We start from the raw sequence: 19,052 nt of genomic DNA, 5'->3' as shown, positions 1-19,052 counted from the left end.
CCCCTTAAGTGGCCATCTGTATTTGAGGACATTTATAATTATTTGGTTCTTAAAAACAAAGGCACTTTTAAAATACATTTTGAGAATCGTCCCTTGTGTGAAAGTTTGGAATATCTGTATCCACAGAGAAATTGTATCCCCAGCATGCATAGTAAGCTATCACCACCACCACCCCGCCTCTGCACAGTGTTCTACTTTGTAAAAGGAAGCGGACAGAATTAACTGAAAGCAAAACTCCTTCCTTATCTAACTGTAGTATGATAGCTTTAAAAAACATTTATGGGGATTTTATTTGGCTTCGGAATCCTAAGTATTTTATGTTTCACTTCTTTAATCATCAGAGTCTAATGCTAAAGATTACGGGATTCATGATGTTCCAGGTGACACGTTGTTTTGGGTTACTCACTACTCAGTGAGGTGTTCGGAAGTTGTACAATTTTCCCCTGGATACGTACTGAACTTAGGAGGTAAAGGTGGGAATGTGGGTCCTGAGTTTCCAGTTTTACTTTCCCCACTGTGTCAAGTTGCAGGAAAAGTAGGGCACATTCAAAATAGTCCCTTGGCAATGTGATGCCATGTTACAGATGCCACTCTGATCCCAGCAGTTATATAATTGGGTGTCAATCTATCGAATCAAAATACCAACCCACACAGTGTTACCTCCTTTCAGAAATGATGCCAGTTCGGGAGCCATTTCATTTTGCCGGGTCACCTTTTATCAACCTGTCTACTTCTTTTCATTATCAGTTAGGAAACTCCTCAGAGAAAATTCAGCTTACATTTTTACATTTATTTCAAAGAACGCATTTCCTTCTGTAAATTCTACAGCAGTGTGCTCTATAGTAAACTCCTGCAGATTGTTTCTGCATTCAGATTTCAGGGAACTTGAGTCAGGTACTTTTATTATAAGAAGTCATTCTCAGAAATTCTCTTTCACTACCCATCTGGAAAATACTAGCCTCCTTGAAACAGAGACTCAGAACTACAGGTTTGGTGGCTTTTGCAGTTGGTGGTTATCTGATTTTCTTATGACTTTAAAAATAATCTTATTAAAAAGAACAACTGGTACTTTCTTTGGCCAAATGTCCTGGGATTTTATAATCATTGATTTAATAAATGTAAGTGCTTACAGAGAAACTAGCCAGACGTGACTTAGATGAATGATTTGAGATGTGTCTTCTTAGATTCATGACTTGGGCAGTGATTCAGAAATGGGGTTCCAAAATTCACCACTGATTTGCAAAAAACCTTAAGATGGTTCTTGGCAAGTCATAGTTAGATGATACAGTCATTGAAAAGGGCCACACTTACTGCAGAAGCAGTAGAGCAGAGCCCGAGAAACTGCTCACTCATGCCCTGAAAGGGACATGCCTTCCTCAGCCACTTCTTTTAAGCTCCAAATGGGAGTATCCAAAAGCCACAGCCATTACTGCAGCGACCTCTCTAGAGTCAGCTGCCAATATGGTGCCGGTAATTTGCAAACAAACCCTTGTCAATTCTCCTTAAGAATCTTAGTCATATTATAACCCAAACCATCAAACATGCGTGAACTAAAATGGGTGTTTTTTTCAGGTAACCATATTAATAGACTGTGTAAAGTACCTAATATTTGATTCTCGCCCCAGCCATGTCCTTCTTAGAAATGGTCTGATCCACGTGTTTTTCCATCAGTTACCTCCTCTCCCTGCTTCTCTGCTTTGTGAAAATGCTGTCATTTGCACATTCAGTTCAATTAGTTAAAGAGTCTGTTCTCAGTTCTGGATCTTAATGGCCCTGTGAATGGTCAGTCCATCCTTTTCCTGCTCTGCTCTTTCAGCTCTGCATTTACAAACCCTAGCCTGGCAGTGCTTTGAGGACTTGTACATAGACAAAGCATTTCATCTCATTGGACCTTAAATCTCTTTATTTATAAAATGAGGGAGTTGTACTAAATTATTTCTTAGCTTGCTCTGTCTCTAAAAGTTGGGTTGTGTTTCCAGGACTTACAGCTCACTCTGATGGTAAAAGAGATTCCCTCTCCATATCTATTTGTGTTTGGGGGCAACAAACAACAAACGGTATCAGAGTAATTTAGGCTGGTGAAGCCTTCTTCTCCAATTCACCTCTTAAATTAATTCAATCTATTCTCTTTTCCTTTAGCTATTAAATCACTGGAGGGTTTTGGATTTTTTTAATTTGAAGGCTGTCTCACTATTTGGCTTCTCCCAGTTGATCCTTCCCATTTATGTAAATCTCTTACAAAAATGTGGTTTACCAGATGCTCAAGGTTTTTCATCTTGTCCTACCTGCCATGGTTTAAAAATCACATCGTTTTAAAATAACCCTACTTTCCCTTCCTAGGTCTTTTATTTGAATGGGCCCTGCAATTTTTATTCTAAAATATTTTCTCTGCTTTTTTACTGTACCATGATCTTGAGATTTTCTTTCTTACCCAACACTGTAATTCTTTCCTTTCTTCCCTGGCCCTGCCCTTGATCCTTAAAATACAGTCTCATTCCCTGCCTTTACATATATTTCTCACCAGTGTCTCACAGTGCTCTCAAATCTAAAACTCTTACGTCAAAGGATAGGCCAAGTTTAGATTCGGAGATCCCATTCATTCTCTTTTTTTTTTTTTTTTTTTCCGGTATGCGGGCCTCTCACTATTGTGGCCTCTCCCGTTGCGGAGCACAGGCTCCGGACGCGCAGGCTCAGCGGCCATGGCTCACGGGCCTAGCCGCTCCGCGGCATGTGGGATCTTCCCGGACAGGGGCACGAACCCGTGTCCCCTGCATCGGCAGGCGGACTCTCAACCACTGCGCCACCAGGGAAGTCCCAAGCTTTGATTTCTTAACACATGAAAGCGATAGCTTCCTGAGCTAGAACACCTGGATAGAGACTTCATATTATAGTTTTTTTAATCTCCCATAGGCTAGGCATGTTATATACTTAATGAATAATGGCTGAATGAATGAATGAATGGGTGGATGGAATGAGTGTCTAACAGAAATGCAAAGCAACCTAAATAGACAGCATGGGAGAGGAAAAAAGACTTGAGAACTGGAATCTTGCTGCTCCTCTACCTGGCTGTGTGATCTGAAAGATGAATCTTCTCTGAGTTTCTGGTTCCTGCTCTATACAGTAGGGCTACATGTACCTATGCCATCAGCCTTCCTTGAGCAACATTATAAGAAACAGAAAACTTGCGTTTACTACATCCCACAAGTGTCCTCTTCTCCAGGCCTGGGTGAAGACATTGCTCTCAGACCTCAGTTCTCCTGCCCTAAGAAGAGTGGTTTGTCTTATGTAAATAGAGTGAATTATGTAACTGATACGTCCTTTCTTCATTGAGCATCTCGAGAACTCAGAGCTAGATTTTCAGCGTACTTCTAGCAAAACGTTCAGTCCTGACCATGTGTTTGAAATATGCAAGCTCTTGCTTGCTGTCCTCTTATTTCACCTAAGCTAATTACTCCTTCTCCCTGATCACATGATTTTATTGGTTTACTTCTTAGGTTTGGTTAGATCTTTGTAACTGGGCTCAGATTGTTTTCGGAACAAGGCTTGATTTAAAATAAAAGAAAGAAAGGAAACAAAAAAAAAAGAAAGAAAAGAAGGAAGGAAAGAAGAAAGGAGGGAAGGGGGGGAGGGAGAGAGACAGAGAAACAGACAGACAAAAAAGGAAGGAAAGGAAGTGAAGGCAAGAAAGTCAGAAAGCCAGTAGCTGCCTCTTGAGGGTTATTGGGATGTGTGAGACTGTGTCTCCTTACACAGTTAAGCCCTCGACAGTTTCTGCCTTCCATCAGAGAAGCCAATGGACCAGTACATTTTTAGATATAAGGTAAATAATAATACAATAAATCTTTATTGATAATAAAAGATATTTTTAAAGGAATTGAAATAATAACAATATATGTAATTCCACGATTTTTAAATCATGCTCCCTGGAATTCCCACCATGCATAGATGACAAGGAGAAGGAGGTGGGATAGTGGAGGTAAGGTGACCTTCAGGGTCTTTTTCAACCAAAGGTTTTCAGAGTTGGTTTTTTTTTTTTAATTGAAGTATAGTTGATTTACAATGTTGTATTAGTTTCAGATGTACAGCAAAGTGATTCAGTTATACATATAGAAATATCTATTCTTTTTCAGATTCTTTTCCATTAGAGGTTATTGCAAGATACTGAATATAGTTCCCTGTGCTATACAATAGGTCCTTGTTGTTTATCTATTTTATATATAGTAGTGTGTATCAGTTAATCCCAAACTCCTAATTTATCCCTCCCCAGAGTTATTTTTATTTGTTCGCTGTTATTTACATGTAAGGTTTCTATTCACAGAGGGTTGCTTAGGAAAACAAAAGTTTGAAACTACTGATACACGTGATAAATGGTATGTGACAGGATAGTGAGTTGGTGGATAATGGATGACGACTTGCAAAATTGAGCATAACGCATTTCTGGCCAACAGGTTTAAGTGCTGAAACTGTTCCCTTTCATGTGTGGTTGTTCATTGTCACTGAGAACAAGTACAGCACTATAAAATGATGTGCAAATATAGAAAAGGAAATCCATTTAAAACAGTATCCAGGGCTTCCCTGGTGGCGCAGTGGTTGAGAGTCCGCCTGCCGATGCAGGGGACGCGGTTTCGTGCCCCGGTCCGGGAAGATCCCACATGCCGCGGAGCGGCTGGGTCCGTGAGCCGTGGCCGCTGAGCCTGCGCGTCCGGAGCCAGTGCTCCGTAACGGGAGAGGCCACAGCAGAGAGAGGCCCGCGTACCGCCAAAACAAAAAACAAAAAAAACAAAAAAAAACAGTATCCAGTCACAAATTTTAAATATTTTTAAAAATCAGTAATTTCACGAAAATTCCCCAAATATAATTATGCATAGAACTACCCCTTCTCCCACACTCTCACCCCACTTATCCCTTCCCCACCAGGAAATCCTATAAGCTTTAATGGAACTCCTATTTGAAACAGGGGCGTGTGAATTAGCTAGAGACAAGAATATAATCCATTTTCTGTTGCATTCTCTTTCTACCCACTAGAGGGCAGCCGTAAGGCACAGGGAAAGGGAAAATACTCAGGCATTAGCATTGTTTCTCAGCCAACACTAGCCTTTCTGAGAACACCTAAAAAGTCCCTCAAATTCCCATATATGAATGATTAGCGAGTCAGATTCCCTTCCTCTTTTCTTAAATATTTAGAGAACTTTGATAACTCCCTTTGAAGTTATAAAATTTATCTGTTGGCTTGGCCAAACCTATTCATTTGCAGTATGAACATGAAGATATCTCTTAAAAAGACATTTATATAAAAGTTGTGTTTTGGTTGTATATTTCTGTGTTTCAGACTACTCCAAAATGTGATTTTAAACAACCATCATTTTACCATCTCTCAGTTCTGTTGGTTTCAGAATTCTGGGCAATTCTGCTTCATGTGATGTTGGCTGAGCTTGTGTTCATCCGGGGGCTCAAGTGGGCTGGAATGTCCAAAATGGCCCACTCCGCTGGCTGGTAGTTGATGCTGGCTGTCGGCTGGGGGGCACAGCAGGGACTGTTAACCAGAGCATCCAGTTTTCATACTTCATGTGGCTTCTTCCTGGGGCTTAGACATCTCACAGCACAGCAGTTATGTTCCAAGAGGGAACAACCCAAGGATGAGCATTCCAAAAGGAGGGAGAATTCCAAAAGGCAGGAAGCAGAAGTTTCCAGCCCCAGACATGGCTTCTCCAGCCTTCTAACTGGTCAAAGCAGTCGCAGGATCAGCCCAGATTCAAGGAGAGGGAAATAAGTTCCATCTCCTGATGTGAGGAGAGAATCAAAGGGAGGAGAGAGACTGGTGCAGACCATCTTTGGAGACCACCACAATGAGGGTTAAGAAAAAGGCTATTGCTTACATTTTGGGAAGATAATTATAAGTCATGATGAATGCAGAGGAATATTTCTTTACTTAATAAATGAGAATTGCTTCTCTGTTGTATTTTAAGAAGATACACATCAACCACTCCCTATGTTGTCCCCTCTCTGCAGATCTGTTGCCTAAAGCAATAAAAAAATGGCCAGAGGATCGGTATCTGATGAAGAAATGATGGAGCTCAGAGAAGCTTTTGCCAAAGTTGGTAAGTAAACCTGATACCTCAAGTCACACAATTCTCTTCTTTTTTAGTAGCTTTAGGACAGATGCGGTGACTGGTAACATGAGCAAAATAGCAGAAGGGACAGGAATACAGTGGTATTGGTTAGAGGAGCTGGGAAACATTTTTGAAAGCTGTTCTTCAAGAAGATTACTTCTTTCTCTATCTAAACATGGAATATGGGCCCTTTGTCATCTGTAGCCTTTCCTGGTAATGGCCAACTAAGTCTCATCTTTCATGGCTTGTCTGCTTTCTTTGGTTTCCTTTGTTTTCCTAGTATTCCATACTTATTCTTACTCTGTAGCCCCAAACCTGTGATTTATTTTCGCATCTGTTTCTATGAGAGTCTCTTCAGATTCAGCTGTCAGAACCTCTGTTTTGAAATTATGACTCTTGGATGTTGGAAGTGATGCTAATGCCCATATCCAATAGCAACAGGCCTCTTGTGAGATTCTGACTTCGCATGGGGTCAGGCCACAACCCCTGAATGACTGCCTCTCCTGCCCGCTCCCCTCCAATCCAGCCTACTCTCACCTCTCTTCATGCTGTGACCCAAATCGCCCCAAACCTTCAGCTCCCCGTTTGCCTTACAGATTCTGATGGCAATGGGTACATCAGCTGCAATGAGCTGAATGATTTGTTCAAGGCTGCCTGCTTGCCTCTGCCTGGGTACAGAGTGAGAGAAATTATAGAAAACATGATGGCTACAGGTGACCTGGACAAGGATGGGAAGATCAGCTTTGATGAGTTTATCAAGGTGAGATCCAAGGAGATGCATTTGAAATGTGGGAGTTCAATTCGGAAAACGTCCAGAAATACATTCCTACCCTCCTTGCTTCAACATTGCTTATTCTTTCCTTTATGGTTTTCTCAATCACAGGTGGGGTTTCTAAAGATAAATTATGTTTTTGCAGGTTTTTCTTGGCCTGAAAAGCACAGACGTTGCCAAGACCTTTAGAAAAGCAATCAATAAGAAGGAAGGGATTTGTGCGATCGGGGGTACTTCAGAGCAATCTAGTGTTGGGACCCAACACTCCTATTCAGGTATGTGTACCAGTGTGGGGCGGGGAAGCCGAGGTGGAGAGAGTGTCGGGATGAGCTGAGGGCGGAGGGAGACAGAACCATGTCAGAAGGATCCACGTCTTCTAGGGTTACAGATTCCAAACTCAGTATTCAAACCTAAGGGGTACAAAGAAAGACAGATGTCAACATGAGTTTATTGACTACTGCCTATTTTCCTGTGTATAAGTAGGCCAGCAGTTCTGGCTCCAGGTAGGGTCCGATACCAAATAATCTCATCAGCATTTAAAAAGTACATTAGGGCTTCCCTGGTGGCGCAGTGGTTGCGAGTCCGTCTGCCAATGCAGGGGACACGGGTTTGTGCCCCGGTCCGGGAAGATCCCACATGCCGCGGAGCGGCTGGGCCCATGAGGCCACAACAGTGAGAGGCCCGCGTACCGCAAAAAAAAAAAAAAAAAAAAAAAAGTACATTAAAGGCTGCCAAAATTCCTTTGTAAATCTTCTGGACAAAAAGAGCTACTCAAGCTTCTACCTCCAAAATTCATGCTCCAAAATGCCTGCTGAGCGGTCAAAAAAAAGCTGTGTTTTCATTGATTTGAAGGAAAGTTGTATATTTATTCTGAAGGCTGCCATCCAGCAGCCTTCATGGAAACTTCTCCGGAACAGTACAGTAATCCAATAATTCCCAAACTGAGGTCTCCAAAACATTAGTTGATCTTAAAGATCAGCTCATGGTTAAGCACGATTCTTAATTGCGAAGAAAATTTCACAGCCTCTTACTACGTAAACGTGCGTTAGGAATCTCCAAGTCAATAAAATGCTGTGCGATGTTTCCCGAACTTGTGTGACTTAGGATTCTTCTGAGGGACTCTTTTTTTCAGTGACATGCAATTTGGGAAACACGGTGCTGGGCTGTAAGGCATAACTTGAGGCTTTATTAACATCTCTAAAATCAACTTCTGGCAGCTTTACTGATAGGAAAGAAATAACGTATCACAAATGATTTCATTTCATAGCAATTTCATTATACAGTTTTCCCCTGCTACCTGAAAGTAGAGTGTTCCTATGAAACCTTTCATAAACTGAAATGGCGTAAAGCAAAGAAGCAGTTACCTTAGGACATACCTTGCTAATGGAATGCACAGAATAAGTTGAGATGAGACAGATGCTCACAGACACAGTTCAAAACAATGGCCGCTCGATGCTGAGGTGCGGAGTGTAGTTCCCCGGGAAGGAGCTGGGCAGGGCCACTCTCCCTGCTAGGGGTGCCCACCGCCTCTGTAAAACAAACACTGCAAAACAAACACGGAGAGCTATTTTTACTTTTAACCTTTTCTCGTAAAAGCAAAAATCCTCTTCGGATTTCTTTTGGTTAACGGAAACAGGTACTAATGTAGGTCTTTTGTAAAAGTGAAGTGGCGTACAGCAAGTTTCAAAAAGTGGGGTTACCTGTAATTGTATAAAGAAGCTCAGAGATATTGCAGAGATTGCCTGTGATTATCCCACATTTACATCAGCAGAGCTAGAGCTAAGCATTGAACCACATTCACATTGTATATAAATATAAATAAACACTTAATTATTTATATATATTTACATGTATAAAATACAGATATGTATATATTTACTTTTTAAAAAAATATGTCTTTATTTTTTTAATATTTATTTATTTGGTTGTGCCGGGTCTTAGTTGCCGCAGGTGGGCTCCTTAGTTGTGGCACATGGGTTCCTTAGTTGTGGCATGCATGTGGGATCTAGTTCCCTGACCAGGTATTGAACCTGGGCCCCCTGCATTGGGAGCGCGGAGTCTTAACCACGGTGCCACCAGGGAAGTCCCTATATATTTACCTCTAAATATAATATATTTGCATATATGTACCTTCTAAATCTGCTTGCTATATATATGTTTTATGATTGGAGTGAACAGAGATTCTGTGCCTATTTCCCCAATCATTTGAGATTTTTAAATGTCAATAAATGTGAGATGATAGGATAATGGATAAGATTAGCCGCACAATGTCTCTCCTGGGCACAAGAATCTAAGATCCATGTGTATAATTTTGTTTGTATCAGATTTTCACTTTGCAAATAAGTCATATTAATCATTTACTTGCAGAGGAAGAGAAGTATGCCTTTGTCAACTGGATAAACATAGCCCTGGAAAGTGACCCCGACTGTCGGCATGTCATCCCAATGAATCCAAACACCAATGATCTCTTCAGCGCTGTTGGAGATGGCATTGTGCTTTGGTAAATAACACAACCTTCTTGGCTTCCGAAGGTTTCCCTAGAATTTTCTGGAATACCAGCATTTATCTTTAGGCTCACTTCCTCTGGTACTCAGCTGGATCTGAAATGCTTTTCCAGACTTTCACGTGGCAGGTTCAGGAGAGCAAACTGATTTCAAAAGCAGCTTATAATGAGAAATGTAAAACTACCATCACTTGGGTGGAGGAGAGGTATGCACAGCACAGAGACAAACATGAACATAGAGATAGAGTAACACAAGGTCAAAATCAATTGTTTTTGGAATATATGTCATTTTGCTTCATCTGAGCATGGCCTGCTGTGAGAGTACATAGAATTGAATGATAATAGCAGCATGATAATTGAAGCATCCAATGCAAATCCTCAAGCAAAAGAACTATTATGTTGAACTACTATTGTGAACTAAATATATGTTGTGTGAAAAAAAAAAAAAGAACTATTGAGTGGTGCACAAATGCTGCAGGCGCCTGGAAAAGGAGGGATGTATTCTATGCACGGGAGCCCTCTCAGCACGGTTGGGCAACGCAGGATGGTGCCTTTGAAGATGCCTCTGTGGCTCTTGCCTTGGCAGCCTCTCTGTCCTTGTAAGATGTGGCATGAATGAGGAGGCTTGAAAGGCCCGATCTCAGGTGGGCTCGGGAATTGAAGGGAAAGACGTGTGGGCAAGACTTTGAGCCTCCTACCCCTCCTCTGCTCTGACCAGAGCAATTCCACTCTCGGTATTTTGTTTATTAGAGCTCACCATGAGATTTTATTTTTTAAAAGTTCAACGGCTGAAAAAAGACATCAGAAACCTAGCCTGCATGTTCAGGTCCTGACTCTTTAGGTCCTGACTCTTTAAGACCACCCCCTGGTCTTCCCTCAATCTCTTTCTAGTTGTACCTCCCAAGACCCCCATGACTCAGGCACCCAGCCCAGGGCACGAGTGAAGGGTTGTAGGAATGATTGGATGCTTCATCAACCATACTCACTCTTCCCCATACACGCCCTGCTTACAACTTGCGACTCTGGCTTTGCCTTTTATTTTCCTTTTTAAGAATGTCCTTCCCCACCCTCTCCTCCTACACAAATCCATTTACTGTAAAACTCCTACTGATCTCTCCCTTCACTGAATTCTGAAAGCACTTACTGTTTGTAGTACTTTGGGAGCCATTATAATGTTCTGCTTTGGACTGTTATGTAAATTTTCATATCCATATATTTTGTCTCTGTAATTTGACTCTAAGCTTTTCAAGGGCAGGGATATCGTATACTTTTTTAAGCCACCCCTCTCTCCTACTGTTTCCCAGAGCTTCTAGTTCACTAGAGTGTCATATTTTTCAAATAATGATTTAGGGGTTTGTTTTGCCTAAATTGCAATAAAGTGCCTTTTATTTAAATATATGTACACACACACACACACACACACACACACACACACAGAGCAAAGTTGTGGAAATACATCTTTATTTAAGCATCTATATGCCTAAAAATTGTTAGAAAAACAGTTAATGTTGATTTCTCTTATTAAAAAAAGAAATAGTCACATTCAAGTTTATTATTCTTTGATTTTGTTGTTGTTCCTTTGGATTTTTTCCCAACTTCCTTTCTCTAAATAAGATGGAAGTGACCTAAGGAAATTTATTTTTAATGACCCATTGGAGGTTAAACCAAAGCTAAGTGGGTAAAATAAGTTTTTCATAAATAATAGCTGTTTATTTTGGATGTCTGACCAATGTATTAGATACTTAAGTGGGAGACATTGCTAAAGTACTGATACTATAATGCCTACAGGAGAATATAAAACATTTTATTATATGATCAGTTGAAGGTATAGAGTTTGACCAGCTGTCAAATAGAAATTTAGACATTGTATAAGCTCAAAAGTGTATAGATAATCTTTTATATAGTGGAGCAATTTTCATGGCTAACAATGATGTTGCTGTCCTCTTTGCTTATGGCATTGCTAGAATTTAAACTCAGTGTCACTGGGCTCTTTTATTTAGAAGCCTGCTTTATTTAATTGTTTCTCTTTCAGTAAAATGATCAACCTATCAGTGCCGGACACAATTGATGAAAGAACAATCAACAAAAAGAAACTCACCCCTTTCACCATTCAGGTGTGTCTTCCCTGTGTTACCTTAATGTAGGATTGTGCTTTGAAGAAATGAGTCGCCGTGACTGCTGAGTCAGCCTTTTTCAGGCGCTCAGACATTATTTCCAAAGCCCAGGCTTTGGGCTGGTGATCTGTCATGACTAGTAGGGAGAGGGGGACACATTTCTATTTTGTCTTGTATTAATATAGTGGGGGGGTGAGGGAAGTTAGTGAGTATTAGTAGTTGGGGCAGACTTTGTTCTGGCCACGTATGAATAAAATTCACATCGGCTAAAATTTAACTCAAACTTTCCCTGGCAATTTATCTCGGAGCTGATGCCAACTACACAATATTTTATCTGAAAAGATTAGCCTTTCTAAGAAGTGAGGGGGTAAAAAAAGAGAAGTGCTCTGGCAGCCTTCACGGTGCTATTGGCCACAGACACCCATGTGATAAATATAACTTGCTTTCATGCCTTCAGTTTGTCGATTAACTGGAACAGTGACCGGTAGTAAGTAAGCTGCATTTCTGTCTTATGTTCCAGCATTTTAACAGTATTGTAACCTTTTGCTCAGAAACCACATCTCACTTCTTAAATCCTGAGCAATATGTTATGTCCTGTTTGGATTTAAGCAACCCTGTGTTCCTAAAAAATGGAAGCCGTGATCAAAGCAAGAGCTATGATTAAACGTACATGAAGGCACTTAACGTCATATATAATCTTGATGTTAAATTTTAGTCTTGGCCGTAAGTGGACGTGATATTTTTTACTTGTCATTTTGAGCTCTACATTAGGGTAAAAACCCAGTTTTCTTCTGATAATCCCCTTCCCAATTCACTGGTGGCCTGTGTTTTGTTTTTAATCTGTCATAAAAACAAGTTCTGTACATCTTTGACTCTGATATCTCCTTCTTTGTGGACTCAAAAATAATAGTAGAGTTGACCCTTGAACCATGGGGGGAAGGGGGTGTGTCAGCCCTCCGCTCGGTCCAAAATCCAAATATAATTTACAGTCTGCCCTTCCTGTACTTGGTTCCTCCATAACCACGGTTCTGCGTCCATGGTGTCAACCAACCGTGGATCATGTAGTACTGTAGTATTTACTATCGATAAAAACCTACATATAGGTGGATCCAGCAGTTCAAACCTGTGTTGTTCAAGGATCAACTGTAGAAAGACCCTGGACTGCAAATTTCACTGACCCTATCCCAACTGTATATGAGTTACCTTACATACATTGTTGTTAGTTATAAGAACATATAATCTGTATGCATGTGGATATGCGTGTGTGTGTTTGTGTGCGTGTACTCAAGGTCCCTAGATATTATAGATAATCAATAAATTGTCCTAGTAAAAACTGCTCTGTCTTTTCTAGGAATTTCATTTGAATCTTTTTCATTCCTTCAATATCCAATCTGAATGTCAAAAAGATATTTTGTTACTCTCTTTCATGACCTTGATTTACATCAACAACTGGGTTATTGACAATAGCTAGTCACAAGACAGTGACCGCCCTCAAATGTGCCCCTTCGTTGCTGGCTGATGGAGATGCTGAGAGCAGAGGCTCCATCAGAGAGCAGTATGGAAAGAGAAGACTGGTTAGTTTCATCGGGACCAGGATGAGCCTTCAGCTCAGGGCTCTGGCTTGATGGACTACGCCACTGCCTGAGCCCAGCGTCTGGTTACTGGATTTTACTCCAGTAAAATCCAGGTGTTACTCCCTGCTTTTTTTCAGTGTTAAAAATCTAGTGAAGACAATGCCTATGAACTTTCTAGAAGCAAAACGTTGCTGCTGCCGATCAAGGATGATCATTTGGCAGCTGCAAAGTCAAAAACAAAACTTGCATACTTTTTCCCCTTCAGGAGAATCTGAACCTGGCTCTGAACTCTGCCTCAGCCATCGGCTGCCACGTGGTTAATATCGGGGCTGAGGACTTAAAGGAGGGGAAGCCTTACCTGGTCCTGGGACTGCTGTGGCAGGTCATCAAGATTGGGTTATTTGCCGACATTGAACTCAGCAGAAACGAAGGTACCAGCAAAGCCTCCGACGTTAATAACGGCATGACTTTTTGTTAGTGCGTGTGTTGGGGGCTGTGAGAGGAAGATGTCAGGAGTTGTCAAACTCAGTTTTTGAAACGACAGTTATATCCAATCCATTGTATTAATGTAACACATTCTATCCACACTGCCCAGACTTTTTAAAACAACAGAGCAAAAGCTTTTTTAAGACCACAGGCTTGTTTAGAACCTAGAGCTCAGTCTAGCTGAGCTTGAGGTTGGGACCCCAACCTCAAGAGCTTTTCTGAGCTCACTTTGCCTTTAGACGCTTTGTAACAAATTAGGCTAATTTAAACTTGGATTTTACAAAGTGATTCACATTCGTATACTGCAGTGATAGCACCAGAGTAGAAACTCAGTCTCTTTCTTACCAAGATTATAGGAAATTACATTTAGAGTTTCAGAGTTCTCAACTAAGTATTTGTAGCTGTCATTCTTATCCCACCTGCTGTCAGCGTCCTAAGCATTTAAACAATTCAGCCTGTCCTTTAGACAGTAATAGTAGACCTTGATAAATATACAAAACACACTGTTACCTTTCATTTTTCCTGTACAGATCCTAGTAATATGAAATCTGTAGCCAAAGTCTAACCTTTTATATATATATATATATATATATAAAATTATATTTAATTTACATGTCCAAATCAAAGTAACCAGTGAAGAATCCTGGGGTACCATTTGAAAACCAATATATTAAACAGAATATAAAGAAGAAACAAGCAAATAGGGAACTTAGAACACATTAGAAAGAATATTGATTTGCAAATAATGACGTCAGCTAAATTTAAACCTTCTAGCTGAGCAAAAATGACTTAATTCATCTGGGAAACAGAGGAAAGAGTTAATTACACTTTCTGAGATGCTATAATTATGCAGGTAAGCATTTGAAATATAAAACACCTATGGGAATAAACAAGAGGACATTGTCATGATTATGAAATAGATCTCTTAAAAGCAAAAATGTCATATCGTATCAAACGTGCTCTGACAGACCCCGCAGAGTATTCTGAGTCGATAGTCTGGGTTATTTCCACGGCTCTTCTCCTGTGTTCTGAGGCATAGCACTGATATTCATTGGTGCCTTGACTTCTCCACCCGAAAAATGGGGATAATAACTAGGCTTACAATACCTTACACCTCTTTTTAGGGAATAATAATAAGGTGTTTATTCCATGGGAAAGGCTATATGTCCCTCTATCCCAGAGAGATAACGTGGTATCTTTGACTTCCCAGCAGGACTTAGTTTAATTTATAACTAATCCCCCCAAATATCCCCTGCATTTATTTTTCTTCGGTTGTTGCTCCTCTTCAGCACTGGCCGCTCTTTTGAGAGAAGGGGAGAGTCTGGAGGATATGATGAAACTCTCCCCTGAGGAGCTCCTGCTGAGATGGGCTAATTACCACCTGGAAAACGCAGGCTGCAGCAAAATCAACAACTTCAGCAGTGACATCAAGGTAGGAGGAGGGTACTTCGTACACGACTAACCACGGGGGTGAAGGGAATTGGGGCATTAACAGAGAAGAGACAAAGATAAAGACAAAGGGGCTTCATCTCTTCAGAAGTTCTGGCGTTAGTTAGAGTGACCGGTGCTGTTTCGGAGCCCATGCTGTTCTCGAGTCCATGTGCAACTCCAGCTCAGGGCCACATGCAGACCTGCCCAAGGCCCTAGCAACCGCACCACATCAAACGAGATGGGTGTCCCCTGGAGTTTCAACATCAGAAGGTAGAGGGATGAGGGTGAGTTAGAGGAAGAGCAAGAGGTAAGACTGATTTTTAGGTAAAGAGAGTCTGCGTAGGATTCTAATGTCTTTCTGATTTTATCAACGGGAGCATCAGATGGGGATTCCTTTAAAAAAAATTAAACCAGGATTACTCTTCTAATTATCCTAATCATAGCAAACAGTATGTATTGCATGCCAGGCACTGTTCTAACTGCTTTATGCATGTATTGACTCATTTAATCCTCACAACAGATCTTTGAGATAAGGATTATTATTTGCTCATTTTGCAGATAAGGAAACCGAAGTAAAGAGAATATAAGTAACTTGTTCGAGTTCACATAGCTGGGGGTGTGGGGTCAGGACTCAAACTGAGCAGTTGACCTCCATGATACTTGACCACCATACATACTGCTCCTCTAAAACAATTCGTAAATTTCTTGAAAGCTTTTTATTTGTAGAAACCAGAGTGATGTTTAAAAGATAATGATTCTGGAAACCATCTGCAAAGAGAATTAACCCCAGAAATCGTAGAAGACACAGTTAGTCCTACAACAGCGATCCAAAGGGGGAAAGGCTGAGGGAAGCATGCACTGTAGTTTTCAAGTTTGTGAAAAGTTCCATGCCAAGGTGAAAGGAGCAGCTTGTTAGCATTGATAACAGATGGGCCGACACAGAAAGAGCTTAAGGAGCGGGAAGGAATGTCAGTCCCAGGAGGAAATGGTATGAGATGCTGGAATGCAACATGAGAAAAACATTCCAGTCTCCACTTTCTCAAAAGTTAAAGACATTTTCTCCAAAGAGAAAGAGTCAGAGGAAAGGTCACATGACTCACCAAGTCAACCCAGGCTTGTAATTCTTGAGTGACAACTTCCCCCTGCTGTGGACTTAATGGCTTTTAGAACTCAAGGTCTGCCAGGCACAGTACCAATTAGAGTGAAGCTTCTAGATGGAAAGTCCCCAGTTCCTTAGGACATAAGCTAATAATGCCAAATTTATTTTTTCTAACTACACAACTTTCATTGGTTATTAACATTCTTCTTGCACCACCAGCCAAACTGGGATTAATCAGAAACTGGACAGCATCCCTTTGTGCTCAACACTTAGGTTCTGCAATCATTTCAGCCAAAATTCTCAAACTTTTCAGATAAAATTAGGATGCTTGGTTGGAGCCATAAATTTACCTGAGTTCCTATGACTGAAAGGCTGTGTTCTTTAGACTATGAGATAGGAACTGGCAAGCTGAGCACTTATACAGTGGTTGTGCCTGTTTTCTGGGAGTAGCTGCCTCACCACCAACGTCAGTGCTGTGACATGTAAGTCTGAGCATGTGGCTCAGACTTTGGGAGGGGCCCTTAAATCACACAAAGTCAGCAAAGGAGGGGAGAACCCCCAAAATACAATGAATGAGACAAGTCTCTTAGGGTCTGGTGAAATGAGGTGACTCTTAGCAAAGCTAAACAGATGGGACACATGATGTGCAGATTTTATTCATGCCTAACCCTGCGTGGAACTTTCACTGACTTCGAAATACCTACAGCAAAAAGTAAGAGAAAGGAGAAGGTAGAGAGAAGAGATGAAAATCAGTTTCCCCAGGTACAGCATCCATGGCCGGTGCTCTCTCTTCTCATCTTTCTAATGTCACAGGAGGTGAGCATACCTCTGCTCTCCCTGGGCTCTACCCGGTTTTTAAAAACAAACAGAGCGACAGCTGATTTTTCAGTCTTTAAGAGAAATTAAGATGTCTTTAAATGATTTAAATAAATTACCTGAAAATCTGTATGCTTTCACTGAATGAGAATAAACTTGTAATTTTAAGACTATGATTCAGAAAATTTTTTGTCAATAAGCCTATTTCCAGAATCTAAGAAAACATGAGAATTCAGTATCCATATCTACTCTGCAATAGCTAAACTAAACCACTTTTTCTAGCTTCTTGATAAATAGTAAATGCACTTCCCTTAATATTGCTCCCTTTACATAAAGACTGCTTGTGAATGCTTCAATATTCTGTCTTCGAAATCTTTTTCTTTTGATGATTGTCCATTTAAATGTGTTTTTAAACTCTGCCTTAAACTTCTGCTTCCTTTTTCTGTCACTTTTTTTTTTAACTAAACCTTAGCTGACTGACTTCTACAGCAATATAAAGGTATATATATTTTCCTGTATACAATTTAATACATGTAAACAAATTATTTTTCTCCCCTAAGATCAACAGAATAGCATTTGCCTTTTATGTATGTCCTGTATTTTCAGCTGTTATACTCCTTTTAAAAAGAAAGGCAAATATAATATATAAAGAGATAAATAGAAAATTCAAATTAGTGAATGTTCCCAGCTTTGTTAATTAAGTTGCATTCTTGAATGATAGTTGGATGAGAAATCAAATAGGTTTGCTTTGGGGAAATTATTGTCGTGCTAAGTATGTAATTAGCTGTGCCATTTTGAAATTGTAATTTCCTCATTTCTCACAGGACTCAAAAGCTTATTACCACCTGCTTGAACAGGTGGCTCCAAAAGGAGAAGAAGGAGGTATTCCTGCTGTTGTTATTGACATGTCAGGACTGAGGGTAAGGCCATGCCCCAAGTCGTGTTAGATGTGATGATTCCTCTGCATTGGCTGTTCCATTGCCCTATGTGATGCTGGCTCCAGAGTTCCATGAGTGGACATCTCTGCTTAGAGCCGTGTTAAATTGTTAAAAACTGTTAACAGTTTTGGGTTGTAACTGTGGAAAATTGAATCTGGAATTAAAATTAAGGAAGGAGAGGAATGCTGATTAAATGCCACACACCGTCAGAGGCACTTCTGCATGTGTCCCCTCATTTAACAGGCCCTACAACACCAAGAAGGATTCTTTTTTCCATTTTTAGGTACCTGAATATTATTTCTAGAAATAGACAGGATATTTACACAAATAAATAAATTCCCACTATCACGATGAAAAACAAAATGAGATTCAGAGGGGTTCATTAATATGTTCAAGATCATGTGACAGATTAGTGGAAGTCATGTGATCCAAGGCTGGGGCTCTGTCCTCTATTAATCCTAATAAGAGGAAACCCCGCTTGCTGGGTTCTTCCTATGTGCCAGGTGTTATGCTGGGCATGTTGCTTACACTGCCCCTAATCCTTGCAAACATCACTAAAGTAAGTGCTCATAACTCTGTTTTATAATTGAGAAAACTGAAGGTCAGAAAAGTTAAGAATCACCTCATGGCCACAGAGCCAGTATGTGGCATAGCAAGGATTTAAGCCCAGGATGGCTCCGAAATCCACCCAGCCACAGCCCTGCCTCACTACACCATTGAGGGTCACGGGAGAAAGGGCTGGACAAGACCGTCTGAGTTTTTAGAGGTGTCTGGTATGAGGACCCATTGAAAACAAAGTGGACAGCCTAGAAGAAATGGACAAATTCTTAGAAAGGTATAACCTTCCAAGACTGAACCAGGAAGAAACACAAAATATGAACAGACCAATCACAAGTAATGAAATTGAAACTGTGATTAAAAATCTTCCAACAAACAGAAGTCCAGGACCAGATGGCTTCACAGGCGAATTCTATCGAACATTTAGAGAAGAGTTAACACCCATCCTTTTCAAACTCTTCCAAAAAATTGCAGAAGAGGGAGCACTCCCAAACTCATTCTATGAGGCCACAGTCACCCTGATACCAAAACCAGACAAAGATACTACAAAAAAAGAAAATTACAGACTAAGATCACTGATGAATATAGATGCAAAAATCCTCAACAAAATACTAGGAAACAGAATCCAACAATACATTAAAATGATCATAC

At 40.5% G+C, this 19,052-nt stretch overlaps 1 protein-coding gene across 3 annotated transcripts in view; it reads left to right on the top strand.

Annotated features, from left to right (window-relative positions):
- Positions 1 to 19,052, top strand: part of LCP1 (lymphocyte cytosolic protein 1) — a 55,444-nt gene that overhangs the window by 13,072 nt on the left and 23,320 nt on the right. For all 3 annotated transcript variants that reach the window (XM_012534756.3, XM_049701051.1, XM_049701052.1), the window contains exons 2-9: positions 6,010 to 6,098; positions 6,707 to 6,870; positions 7,028 to 7,157; positions 9,250 to 9,382; positions 11,418 to 11,499; positions 13,339 to 13,504; positions 14,849 to 14,991; positions 17,730 to 17,825. In XM_012534756.3, coding sequence (XP_012390210.1) covers positions 6,035 to 6,098; positions 6,707 to 6,870; positions 7,028 to 7,157; positions 9,250 to 9,382; positions 11,418 to 11,499; positions 13,339 to 13,504; positions 14,849 to 14,991; positions 17,730 to 17,825 — 978 coding nt within the window. In that variant the 5' untranslated portion in view covers positions 6,010 to 6,034. The remainder of the gene's footprint in view (positions 1 to 6,009; positions 6,099 to 6,706; positions 6,871 to 7,027; positions 7,158 to 9,249; positions 9,383 to 11,417; positions 11,500 to 13,338; positions 13,505 to 14,848; positions 14,992 to 17,729; positions 17,826 to 19,052) is intronic.

This window comes from Orcinus orca, chromosome 18, assembly GCF_937001465.1.
Source record: "Orcinus orca chromosome 18, mOrcOrc1.1, whole genome shotgun sequence".
NCBI classification, from domain to species: Eukaryota; Metazoa; Chordata; class Mammalia; order Artiodactyla; family Delphinidae; genus Orcinus; species Orcinus orca.
The sequence above is the reverse complement of the archived record's forward strand: the minus strand, read 5'-3'. Positions and strand labels throughout refer to the sequence as shown.